Source organism: Cololabis saira, chromosome 5 (assembly GCF_033807715.1).
Source record: "Cololabis saira isolate AMF1-May2022 chromosome 5, fColSai1.1, whole genome shotgun sequence".
NCBI classification, from domain to species: Eukaryota; Metazoa; Chordata; class Actinopteri; order Beloniformes; family Belonidae; genus Cololabis; species Cololabis saira.
Window position 1 is genome coordinate 3,538,215 of NC_084591.1, and position 13,689 is coordinate 3,551,903.

Genomic DNA, 13,689 nt, shown 5'->3' on the forward strand with positions numbered 1-13,689 from the left:
GCACTCCAGTTTATCTGCAGCTCCGGGGGAGCGGGCTCTTATCTGGTTCTGTCAGGTTCTGTCAGGTGTCAGAGACGTGACCCGTTCCTCCCGTCGGAGCTCGGACCCGAGGAAAAGCCCGTCTCACGGAGACGGAACCAGGACTGGGACGGTAAATCGGACCTGAGACCAGAGCTGGGGATCGATTCAAATGTCAAGAATCGATTCGATTCCGATTCTTAAGATTCAGAATCGATTATCACCATTTGATCCGATTCGATATTGATTTGGGTTAGTGTTGCCTGGATTATATGACTGTAAAATAACTATTGAAATAATAATTTCACAATAATCATTGTGAAATAACTAAGAAATAAATAACTCAAATAGGCATTTCAATATCCATTTAAAGTGCAAAAAAAGAAAGAAATTGCAACAGCTCAAGCAGTAAACACATTATTTTATCTTGTCTGATTTATTCTGTCACCAGACACAGCTGGACATGAAGCACCGGCATTTTTCAGGTATTTCATGACAAACCGTGTCCGATAACAGAGAAACCAAACAAGCTATAGGAAATATAGATAATATGAACTTCATTAAATTAATATAACATTTAGAAATTTAAACTGAAATGTCCAGCATTTTCTCTAAAGAAAAGTTAATTTAGTTCAGGAGTTTTCAAAACTACTGGGATTAAAGTTCACCAGGCAAAAATGTAATGATGAAAAAAAAAAAAATAAAAATATATATTTTTTTTTTATCAAAAAAGAAAAATCGATCTTTAGACATACAAATCGATTTTTAGGAATTAATATGAGAATCGATTTAGAATCAGAAAATCGATTTTTTCAACACAGGCCTATGAGACTGGCGAGACTTTGACGGACGAGCCGAGCATCTTCATCTTAAAGGGGACCTATTCTGAAAAACAGGTTTTTTCTTGCTTTAACATATATAAAGTTGTCTCCCCTCAGCAACTCAGAGAAGGAGGAAACAACCAGATTCTGCAGTGTCTGTACAGCCGCCCGGATGATCGTCCAGTGTGATGTGGATCTACGAGCCAATAAGATTCTGCTCCCCAAAATTACGTAACGACAGAGCGATTTACATCGGTTGGCCTCCGATGCGTGAAACTAGTGCTGGGCGGTATACCGGTTCATTCCGAATACCGGTGTTTATTTTTCTTATGATATGAATGTTTCATATACCGTAATACCGGTATATGAACAGTATGTACAGTAGCTACACAACGTTGGGAACGTAGCGCCGCTGGACACTGTTTGTGAGGGGACTGTTTAGCAGCAGTGATGCACCGATTGTTCAGTAACCGAAATTGTTCGGCCGAAAATGGCAAAAAATTACTTTCGGTGTTCGGTGGAATAAGTGGGAAAAAAACGAACTATTAATAACAGCGTTGTAAAATAAGGAAATAGACTGGCCGCTCCCGTAACTGTTGCACCACAAACATAAATCGTTGGCCAACCAAAAAGTAACCACATAAGAATTTTACCTAACATTCACCAGGAGGTGGAACCAAAACAACATAATGCTGGAAATTAAAACATGTTCAGTTTTTTATGTTCAATAAATATTTTCTACCTTGTAATTTTGTAAAAGATTTTTTTCTTTGAAAAGCATGCCTAAATCACATTTATTTGATTTGATTTGACAGTAAAATAGGCCATTCTAAGCCAATTTACTGCAGCAATTCCTTTCCAAATCATTAGAAAATGTGTTTAACACCCAGTTGTGCATGAAAAAAAAAATACTGTGATATACCGTGAAACCGATATAATTTTGAAAAATACCGTGATATAAATTTTTGGTCATACCGCCCAGCACTACGTGAAACCACGCCCACAACTAACTCCGCCGGCCGGAGCTTCCACCATGTTTTCATAGCGGTGTATCGCGTCATTCAGGCAGCCAATCAGCACAGAGCCTCATTATCATAGCCCCGCCCACTCAGAATCCTGCATAGATAATGAGGTTAGAGAATGGGAAGATAAAGACATGGTTTAGAGGCTGAATTTCTAATTTATTTATCAAAAACAATCAAAAGCTTGTTTTTAAGACATTCAAAGCCTGTTTAAAATAGGTATTAGATGCCATAATAGGTCCTCGTTAAATTCAAGATTCCTCCTCTTTCAAAGCTTGTACTGACCCAGAACTACCCCCCCGCCTCAGAGCAGAGACAAACATCACAGAGACCCCCCCCAGTAGAGGGAACATCAGAACCCCCCCCAGTAGAGGAAACATCAGAACCCCCCCCAGTAGAGGGAACATCAGACCCCCCCCAGACACCTCCACCGGGGGAACCAGCAGACGTACCTTGAAGGCGAACTTGCGGCTGATGTGGTCCTCCGGTCCCACGGGTGCCACCACGTAGCTGGGGAGAGGAATGCTGCCGAGGACCGACTCCTCTCTGCTGTCTGGGGGGAAAGAGGGGGAGGAGAGAAACACAGGGAGGTGTGAAGAGGAACAAAAAAAGATGGAGAGGACGGGCCAACGGAATTACTGTCACTCAGTAACTCCATCAGAGCCAACAAACATACACATACACATACACACATACGCACGCACGCACGCACGCACGCACGCACGCACGCACGCACGCACGCACGCACGCACGCACGCACGCACGCACGCACGCACGCACGCACGCACGCACGCACGCACGCACGCACGCACGCACGCACGCACGTTACACCTGTACTTTGGGTTATTTGTGTTGTGGAAATTGAAAGGACCAATAAACTAAACTAAAGATTATACACTCAACACAACCACTCACACAACCACACACTCACACAACCACACACTCACACAGCCACACACACACACACACACACACACACACACACACACACACACACACACACACACACACTCACACAACCACACACACCAACGTTTCTCTCTCATTCTCCTCAAGTCCAGTTTGTCAGAACCGACTTTGAGACGAAGAAACTAAAAATATTTGAATTCGAAACGTCGACTTATTTATTTCATCATCATTTTATTTAGTTTTTTTCTGGTTAAAAATATAATAAACAACAAAACTAACATCTTTTATCAAATGAAACCAAAAAACTTAGAAAAACTAAAAACTGAATCATTCATCAGCACTGAACTCACCGCGATCAGAACCAACAACCGGGTCGGTTTGTTTACATGACTGCAGGCATCGGCTCCAGAACATAAACCCGGATCAGACCATTAGAGAGTGTGTGTGAAGGTGTGTGTGAAGGTGTGTGTGCAGCGAGTACATGTAGAATTCAGCACCCGTGTGGAAGTCTGGGTGTGTGTGTGTGTGTGATGAGGCGGCGCTCCTGATCAAAGACGTAATTAGTTAAAAATAAAACAAGGAGCTGTGAAGGACGTTTCCCTAAACGGTGATGGAGAATCTTTATCTGCACGCACGCACGCACGCACGCACGCACGCACGCACGCACGCACGCACGCACGCACGCACGCACGCACACGCCCCCTTTTTTCTTCTTTTTTTTCCCTTTTTTCTTTTTTCCTTAACTCAACATTTTGACTTTTTTCTCAACGTTTTGACTTTTTTGGTGGTGTTTTCATGCGTTTTGGCCGTTCGTTTACACGAAAACGAAGCTCAAAGTCTCCAAAAACCATCATTCTGAAAACTCCGGCCAAAGTGGAGATTTTCAAAAACTCAGTTTTCACGTTTGCTTGTAAACGGAGGGAAACGGACATTTAGGCTTCAGAATGTCACATTATGCCACAGAAACGCAGAGGTGGGTAGTAACGAGTTACATTTACTCCGTTACATTTACTTGAGTAAGTTTTGGGAAATGTTGTACTTTTAGAAGTAGTTTTGAATCACTATACTGTTGGACCACCGTCCATATGATTATGAATTCATGACATATGTGAGTGGGTGAACATTTCTCTTGGGCCAGTAAAGGGCCGAAGCCAAGCCAAAGTTTATGACCCCCGCTGCATGGCTCCAGACCAGGGAACAGACTCCCTGGGGTTTACGACACTCGGGGGGGGTCAGACAGAGTGGAGCCCCACAAAACCAGCAGGGGTCCTGCCAGAGCTGAGGGGGGAACAAAGTAAAAGACAACGCAAAGGGACCAGAGAACAGACTCCCTGGGGTTATGACCCCAGGGGGGGGGGGGGTAAGACGCAGTGGAGCCCCCAGGAAACCAGTGGAGGGTCCTGCGAGTCCTGAAGGGGGGGGACTGTCCCTTACAGTAAAAACCGCCCCCAAGCCCAAAAGCGGGGAGCACCCAATCACTGGCCAGGGGCTGGTGACGTCACCGCAGCCCGCAGAGCTCAAACTCCCGTTCCTGCCCAGCACTCACACTCTCTCCCTCAGCCAGCGGACCGGACAAGACGTGCCGGCCGACCGAGGCAGCCGCGGCCGCATCTACCCATTTATTCCTGAGCGCTGCAACGAGACTCGAGAGCGCTTCGAGCCTGGAGTGTCCGGCGGAGCGTAAGACCCGTTACCACGGAGCGCACTGCGCTCCCGACTTTCTCTCTCTATAATTTCTCTCTCCGCTCTAAGTTTCTCTCCCGAGGAGGGCCGCATCCTCCGGTCAGCCTGCCAGCTCGGCCCGAGAAGCACCCAGCCACCTGTGTCCGTGAGGCCCACGCGCTCATCAGCCCGGACGGGAGCCCGCGCGTCCGACGAGTGGACCGGACCCCGCGTGCACCGAGACGCCGTGATAGGCTCCGTTGACCAGAGCGGGATCGCCCGGCTGCTGCACGCTGCACCCCTGTCTTTTTATTTCAGAGTCGAAGGAGAAGAGAGAGAGACGAGAGACTGCTTGGACTGAAAGCCGAGAGAAACGAGGCCCGCATCGGACTGGAACCCCCGACAGAACCCGCAGCCCAGATCCAGAATCCAGAGGAGACGTGAGGTTGTGTTTGGGCGATCAGTCAGTTAGAACGGTGTAAAGCTGAATTTATGTTTAATGAGATTACTGTATGCGTATTAATGTACATTATCATTATTGTGTTCTTTATCATCTTTATTATTGCTTTGATTTCCCTTTTCATTCCGTGCATTTAACTTTCATTTCATTTTTACTGATTTGTTGTTTTCTTAATTAATGGTTTTATAATAATGTAGTGTGCCATCAGGATTTATTTGGGTATTTATTTACATCTGCTTTGATACCCGTATGTAAATAAATTCTGATTGATTTTTAATGAGTGGTTTCTGTTGTTTCATGCAATTTGGTCACATTCTGATTGTTTGAGCAGAGCCAGTGCTCGAATCTCACCCTTCAATTATATTATACTATACTTAAACCTTAATCATCTGAGACTGATTTTCTGCTGTTAAGTTATCATTTCCCTGCTTAAGGAACAGGCTGGTGCCCCGAGGATTTTATTTATCATATTGGTCATTCAATTTGATACATAGACGACTTTATTAATTATTAATAATTATTAATAAAATTATTAATAACCCTTGGATCAGCTAAAGCCCCTCTGAGTTGCACAACAATACTTTTTACTTTTACTTGAGTAGATTTGTGAAGAAGAAACTGTTCCTCTTACTCCGCTACATTAGGCTACGTTGAGCTGTTACTTTTCTTTTATCCCTTTTATCCGCGTACGCGTCAATCTCATGACATCACTGGGTGATTCTTTGGGAAAAATGTTTGTTTTTGCATGTTTTGTCACATTTACACAGACTCAAACACACAGAGAGTTTCTATGAGTTCATGTTTGTTCTAGTTCTGCCTGGTTAAAAAAGAAAAGTACAAAGGCTTGAAATTTTGTGCTACTTGTGCTTAATTTATTTTTTATTCAGTTATTTTATTTTATTAAGTACTTGAATTTACTTTAAGATTATTTTAATTTAAGCTATTTTACATTTTTTATTAATTTGAATTTATTTTATTATTTTATTGATTTAATTTGCCTGAAGATGATTATTTTTTACTTTTGTCTGTTTGAATGGTTGTGTTAAAAAAATAAATCAGACGTTACTCAACTTGAGTAGTTTTTTCACCAAGTACTTTTTTACTTTTACTCAAGTAATTATTTGGATGACTACTTTTTACTTCTACTTGAGTCATATTATTCTGAAGTAACAGTACTTTTACTTGAGTACAATTTTTGGCTACTCTACCCAGCTCTGCAGAAACGTCACCAGCATCATTTGTGCGACCTGTGTTTACAATTAGTTTGGCCACTGTCAATATTTTCTTGTATTTTACCTGTTTTATATTCTAAAGTCACACTTAAAAGTAACTCTACTTCTCTGTCACTCCAAACGAAAGACTCTCGTTCAGTCTTGGAAGTAACTGGCAGTCCAGGCTGATTTATGGTTCTGCGTTACACCAACGTAGAGCCTACGGCGTAGGCTACGCCGTCGATTTAACACGGAACCATATTATTCAGGCTTCACACGTGTCATTTGTTGATGTTTATTTCCAGGATTCTGATTGGCTAGCATGACTTTATCTTCTCGTTACACTGCCCCCTGCAGGTTTGGCTGCTCATAGCACCTTAACAGATATTTATGCGGGTTCGTGTAAACGAGGATATTTTTCAAAACGTAGAGGGGGAAATATCCGTTTTTGTAAATACCCGGCTATGTGGAAACGGGGCCTGTGTGCTACTAAAACGAAGCATCAGCTCCAAGGAGCTCAGAAACAATATTTAACCTTTCTGCATCTCAGTGTAATATTTGGAGCGTTGAGCAGAAGCTGAACCTCTGACTCTGGGGGGAAACGTCCTCGACGGAGGACCAGAACCTGAACCTGAACCCAGGACCTGAACCAGGAGACGTCTCACCAAACCTCACCTTTGTAGTAGAAGAGGCAGAAATCAGCCAAGACGAACCACTTCCTCTTCCAGAGACGCATCCCGGAGCTGTCCTGCAGAGACGAGGAGGACACGGTCTGAGGAGGACGTTATCCAATTGGCATTGGATCTGTATTTAATCTGACTACAATAAATTATTTACTTCTGTGTTAAATGCCTTGAGATGGCTTTTAATGGTATGAACACTTTCATTAGTTTGTACTTTATAACGATAGCTGCATCCCAGATGGTTATGATTCAAAACATCAGGTGAAATCCATTTTCTCATTTGAAATGGTAGAGGAGACAATGACAGATTTAATCATTTAATTACTAAAACTGCCCTGGTTTTAAGGCTACTCAGTTCTGGAACAGGCTTCAACTCTCTCTTGTGAGCCTCTAAATGAATTGATAAGGAAGAGCTGATGGTTTGATAAATGTGAAACCGAGTCACATGTTCACAAATGAATACATTTCATAATAATAGCTACTTGAAAAGAAATACAAAGGCTCTGAGAAGCAAAAAAAAAGGCAATGCTGAACTTCCATTTTTGGAAAACAGTCAAAGTAAAAAGTACGAGATGTTGACCGTGGCAGATTTTCATAGCTATATGATTCAGAGGCACAACCCTGGAGGAAATAAAGAAATTGATTACTCAGCAGCACATTGCTTCTGGTTGCATCGCTTAAATTAATCATTTTACATCACAGATAACAGGAGTTAAATAATAAAACACACCGGAGGAGGACGGGGGGGGGGGGGGGGGGGGACGACACGGCAGAAAAAACATGGAGCCTAAACTACGATCTCCTGGAGGACAGATCTCCTCAGACCTCCAGGTCCAGACCTCCAGGTCCAGACCTCCAGGTCCAGACCTCCAGGTGGAGACCTCCAGGTCCAGACCTCCAGGTCCAGACCTCCAGGTCCTGACCTCCAGGTGGAGACCTCCAGGTCCAGACCTCCAGGTCCAGACCTCCAGGTCCAGACCTCCAGGTCCAGACCTCCAGGTCCAGACCTCCAGGTCCAGACCTCCAGGTCCAGACCTCCAGGTCCAGACCTCCAGGTCCAGACCTCCAGGTCCAGACCTCCAGGTCCTGACCTCCAGGTCCAGACCTCCAGGTCCAGACCTCCAGGTCCAGCACTCCAGGTCCAGACCTCCAGGTCCAGACCTCCAGGTCCTGACCTCCAGGTCCTGACCTCCAGGTCCAGACCTCCAGGTCCTGACCTCCAGGTCCAGACCTCCAGGTGGAGACCTCCAGGTCCTGACCTCCAGGTCCAGACCTCCAGGTCCAGACCTCCAGGTCCAGACCTCCAGGTCCAGACCTCCAGGTCCTGACCTCCAGGTCCTGACCTCCAGGTGGAGACCTCCAGGTCCAGACCTCCAGGTCCAGACCTCCAGGTCCAGACCTCCAGGTCCTGACCTCCAGGTGGAGACCTCCAGGTCCTGACCTCCAGGTCCAGACCTCCAGGTCCAGACCTCCAGGTCCAGACCTCCAGGTCCAGACCTCCAGGTCCAGATGTAAACTATAATCTGTCTTCTTCCGGTGCGTTCAGAGCTCTCTCACTTGATGCTGGTTCTACTTGTGTAGCTGAGAGTCTGAGGAGACGTAGCAGAGCGTGATGCCAGGATGCTTTTGTGTTTTCGCCAGCCGCTCTCCTCGGCCAACTGCAGGATTTGGATGCAGCTTATAACATCCTACTCAGGAAAAGAGGAACCAGCCAGGAACCAGGAAGAAGCATCTTTATCTGCAGCCAGACCGAGATGCTGCTCACAAACCACCAGAACAAAGCCAGACTACAGTTAACAAAGATCTTTGTTTATGCCGCTGCGATCTGATTAGGGGGGGGGCGGCAGAAATATATCGATATGGCAATATATCGCAATACTTTGCCAGCCGATTCAATATCGATATTCAAAATTTGAACACCGATTTTTTTTTTTCAAATAATAAATCATGTTTCGGCCGGGTTTTAAATCCAACACGATTTTATTGTACACAAGGGCTTTAATAATATAGTTAATGTTAATTTCATAAATATGTAAATAATATGAAAAAATGCAAATATGTTGTAAGTATACCTGGTATAGTTACAATACAACAACATGGATAATTTGAATTACATCGTTTTGACACAGTTTGTCCCATGAATCATCACTATAATCTGATTATAATCTGATTTTAAGATGCAATAATGCCTTTTACAGTTTTCAGCGAACTATGTATGACGAAATTTGGATATAGCAATATTGTATCCTGACTCAAGTATCGTGATGTGTATCGTATCGAGATCTGTATCGTATCGTGACTCAAGTATCGTGATGTGTATCGCATCGTGATGTGTATCGCATCGTGATGTGTATTGTATCGTGATGTGTATCGTATTGTGACTCAAGTATCATGATGTGTATCGTATCGTGACTCAAGTATCATGATGTGTATCGTATCGTGACTCAAGTATCGAGATGTGTATCGTATTGTGATGTGTATCGTATCATGACTCAAGTATTGTGATTTGTATCGTGTCGTGACTCAAGTACCGTGATGTGTATCGTATCGTGATGTGTATCGTATCGTGACTCACTTGTGATTTGTATCGTATCATGACTCAAGTATTGTGATTTGTATCATATCGTGACTCAAGTATCGAGATGTGTATCGTATTGTGACTCAATTATCGAGATGTGTATCGTATCGTGACTCAAGTATTGTGATTTGTATCGTATCGTGACTCAAGTATTGTGATTTGTATCGTATCGTGACTCAAGTATTGGGATTTGTATCGTATCGTGACTCAAGTATCGTGATGTGTATCGTATTGTGACTCAAGTATCGTGATGTGTATCGCATCGTGATGTGTATCATATCGTGACTCAAGTATCGTGATGTGTATCGCATCGTGATGTGTATCGCATCGTGATGTGTATCGCATCGTGATGTGTATCGCATCGTGATGTGTATCGCATCGTGATGTGTATCGCATCGTGATGTGTATCGCATCGTGATGTTTATCGCATCGTGATGTGTACCGTATCGTGATGTGTATCGTATCGTGACTCAAGTATCGAGATGTGTATCGTATCGTGATGTGTATCATATTGTGACTCGAGTATCGTGATGTGTATCGCATCGTGATGTGTATCGTGACTCAAGTGTCGTGATGTGTATCGTATTGTGACGTGTATCGTATCGTGACTCAAGTATCGTGATTTGTATCGTATCGTGACTCAAGTATCGTGATGTGTATCGCATCGTGATGTGTATCGTGACTCAAGTGTCGTGATGTGTATCGTATCGTGACGTGTATCGTATCGTGACTCAAGTATCGAGATGTGTATCGTACCGTGATGTGTATCATATCGTGATGTGTATCGTATTGTGACTCAAGTATCGTGATGTGTATCGTATTGTGACTCAAGTATCGTGATGTGTATCGTATCGTGACTCAAGTATCGTGATGTGTATCGTATTGTGACTCAAGTATTGTGATGTGTATCGTATTGTGATGTGTATCGTATCGTGACTCAAGTATCGTGATGTGTATCGTATCGTGATGTGTATCGTATCGTGACTCAAGTATCGAGATGTGTATCATATCGTGATGTGTATCGTATCGTGACTCAAGTATCGAGATGTGTATCGTATCGTGATGTGTATCGTATCATGACTCAAGTATCGTGATGTGTATCATATTGTGACTCAAGTATCGTGATGTGTATCGCATCGTGATGTGTATCGTATCGTGACTCAATTATTGAGATGTGTATCGTATCGTGACTCAAGTACCGTGATGTGTATTGTATCGTGACTCAATTATTGAGATGTGTATCGTATCGTGACTCAAGTATTGTGATTTGTATCGTATCGTGACTCAAGTACCGTGATGTGTATCGTATCGTGACTCAATTATTGAGATGTGTATCGTATCGTGACTCAAGTACCGTGATGTGTATCGTATCGTGGCTCAATTATCGAGATGTGTATCGTATCGTGATGTGTATCGTATCGTGACTCAAGTATCGAGATGTGTATCGTATCGTGACTCAAGTATCGAGATGTGTATCGTATCGTGACTCAAGTATTGTGATTTGTATAGTATCGTGACTCAAGTACCGTGATGTGTATCGTATCGTGATGTGTATCGTATCGTGACTCAAGTATCGAGATGTGTATTGTATCGTGATGTGTATCGTATCGTGACTCAAGTATCGAGATGTGTATCGTATCGTGATGTGTATCGTATCGTGACTCAAGTACCGTGATGTGTATTGTATCGTGACTCAATTATCGAGATGTGTATCGTATCGTGACTCAAGTATTGTGATTTGTATCGTATCGTGACTCAAGTATCGTGATGTGTATCGTATTGAGAGGTCCTTAGCAATACCCCCCCCCCAGGTCTGATGGGACTAAAACTGAACTGTTTGGTCTTAATGATGGAGGTGGCCGCATCATGGTGGGGGCTGATGAATCTAATAGATAAAACTTAAATGGATCTTCAAAATAGTCAACATCCCCAAACACAGCTTCAAATTACAGCAGCTGAAGACGTTCAAGTGAACAAAGTCCAACAGAACATCTGGGCAACGCTGAAAAGTCACATGAGACCCTGAAGACCCAGAAACCAGACCCAGATCCACCAGTTCTGCCAGAACTCCAGTAAGACGTTGTGAGGAGGAACATTTGAACCTTTCCAGGGACGGTTGTGGCCAGCGGTTTAAAACTACATGAACATCTGAACAGAACCAGTACAGCAGAGGCGCTGGAGTTTCACCTGTTTGTAGAGCCATCCTCGGACCACCGCTGGGACGTTGGGATTCCTCTTGATGGCCTGCTCTCTCTTCCCAAAGCTGTGGACCTTCCCACCGGACCTGGAGGCCTGGACACAAAAACACAAGAACATCTGATCTCAGGACACGAGAAGGACATCAGGTCATCATTGATGGGAGCTAGGGCTGGGCGATATATCGAGATTTTAATATATATCGATATATTTTCAAACGCGATATGGTACGAGACAATATCGTTTATATCGATTTTTAAAAATATTAAAACATTTTTTTTTTTTGATTTTGATATAGCCTATTTTGTGACAAATTGACTTGAATGTTTTATTTGAGATTTGCACAAATGTTTTGTTATTTGCACAACTGTCAACCTCAGTGGAAAAGTCTGCCTGTTACTGTCTACATTGTATTAATTGCACAGTGTATTTTAATGTAATTGTTATGCAGGAAAGGGATATTTGTTTTATTTTATTCAAGAAGCATTTTTATTCTATATATGCAGGCAGTTTATTTTTATTTCATTTGTTTCATACATTTTGATATTGTGCAGACCTCTGTTAATAAAGGTTCCTGTGTGACATTTGGCACGAGGATTTGTATTAAAACTGACTGTTTTTTTAAGGGTTTGCCTCAGAAAAAAATGAAGCTAACAGAGATGCTAACAGAGATGCTATGCTATAATGCTTTGGGGGAAACCCCAATTATGGCACAGAAAAAATATCGAGATATATATCGAGTATCGCCATTCAGCTAGAAAATATCGAGATATGACTTTTGGTCCATATCGCCCAGCCCTAATGGGAGCTAACAAGTCCTGTTTTATCAAACAGAAAAGGTTGGAATATCAAAAATGCAGACATCATGACATCATGACCCTGATCCGTCCAGAAGACATGGGGAAGACACGAGGTCTCGTATCCGTGACAGTGGAAGGTTTTTAACAAGTGGAAGCAGCAGACAAGCTTTAAGAGCAGCTACCGCTCAGAAAACAACCTGAAATGCAGAAGAGGAGGCGAGGAGAGTTCAGGGATAATGAGCAGAAGAAAAGAGCACAAAGCAGAGGTCTGGAGCGTTTTCCTCCTTGATGGATGACCTTGTACCTGAGGGAAGACGGGAGGAGCAGTATTTTCTAGTTGTGGCAGCAGGAGCAGGTTGTTTACAGCGTCTGTGTAGATTTCAGATGTCGGCTCTGAGTTCATTTGATTATTCAATTGTATGCGATTCTCACACGACCTTGAACCTTTCGGTGATTCTTAATGTGGTGAATCCAGCTGAGGAGCTTGGAAGTGCTCCAGCTTTGGAACGCTGCAGGTGAGACCTGAGGACAGATTACTGCTGCAAACCACTTCAGAACTGTTGAAAAACCACTGATTAACAACTGCAAAACCATTGAAAAACCACTATAAACCATTGTCAAACTGCTGCAAAAACGCTAAAGAAAACGGCAAACTCACTAAAAAACACTCCAAAACTACTTAAAAGAAATGGCAAAACTGCTGAAAATCCCCAACAAAACCACTGAAATACATCTGAAAAACTGCGACAAAACCAATGGAAAATTATAAGACTGCTAAAAAAAAAGCCACTGCAAAACTGCTACACAACCGCAAAAAATCCCACTGAATAAACCACTACCAAACTGCTGAAAAACCACTACAAAACCACTGAAATACCACTGCAAAACTGCGACAAAACCACTGAAATACCACTGAAAACTGCGACAAAACCACTGAAATACCACTGCAAAACTGCGACAAAACCACTGAAATACCACTGCAAAACTGCGACAAAACCACTGAAATACCACTGCAAAACTGCGAAAAAACCACTGAAATACCACTGCAAAACTGCGACAAGACCACTGAAATACCACTGCAAAACTGCGACAAAACCACTGAAATACCACTGCAAAACTGCGACAAAACCACTGAGATACCACTGAAATACCACTGCAAAACTGTGACAAAACAACTGAAATACCACTGCAAAACTGCGACAAAACCACTGAAATACCACTGCAAAACTGTGACAAAACAACTGAAATACCACTGCAAAACTGCGACAAAACCAATGCAAATTCCCCCCCAAAAATCATTACAAAACCACTGCAAAATAACAATAAAAT

General features: G+C 43.1%; 1 protein-coding gene across 7 annotated transcripts in view; it reads right to left on the minus strand.

Annotated features, from left to right (window-relative positions):
• Positions 1–13,689, minus strand: part of LOC133443678 (pleckstrin homology domain-containing family A member 7-like) — a 191,696-nt gene that overhangs the window by 81,271 nt on the left and 96,736 nt on the right. For 5 of the 7 annotated variants that reach the window (XR_009782678.1, XM_061720812.1, XM_061720810.1 and 2 more), the window contains 3 exons: positions 11,552–11,656; positions 6,779–6,851; positions 2,314–2,414 (listed from right to left, as the gene is read on the minus strand). Coding sequence is in view for 6 of the 7 variants with exons in the window: in XM_061720812.1 (XP_061576796.1) it covers positions 2,314–2,414; positions 6,779–6,851; positions 11,552–11,656 (279 nt within the window). In the remaining variant the exon portion in view is untranslated. Of the gene's footprint in view, positions 1–2,313; positions 2,415–3,120; positions 3,240–6,778; positions 6,852–11,551; positions 11,657–13,689 lie in introns of those variants that run through there. The other 2 variants (XM_061720816.1, XM_061720815.1) reach the window with 1 other exon arrangement.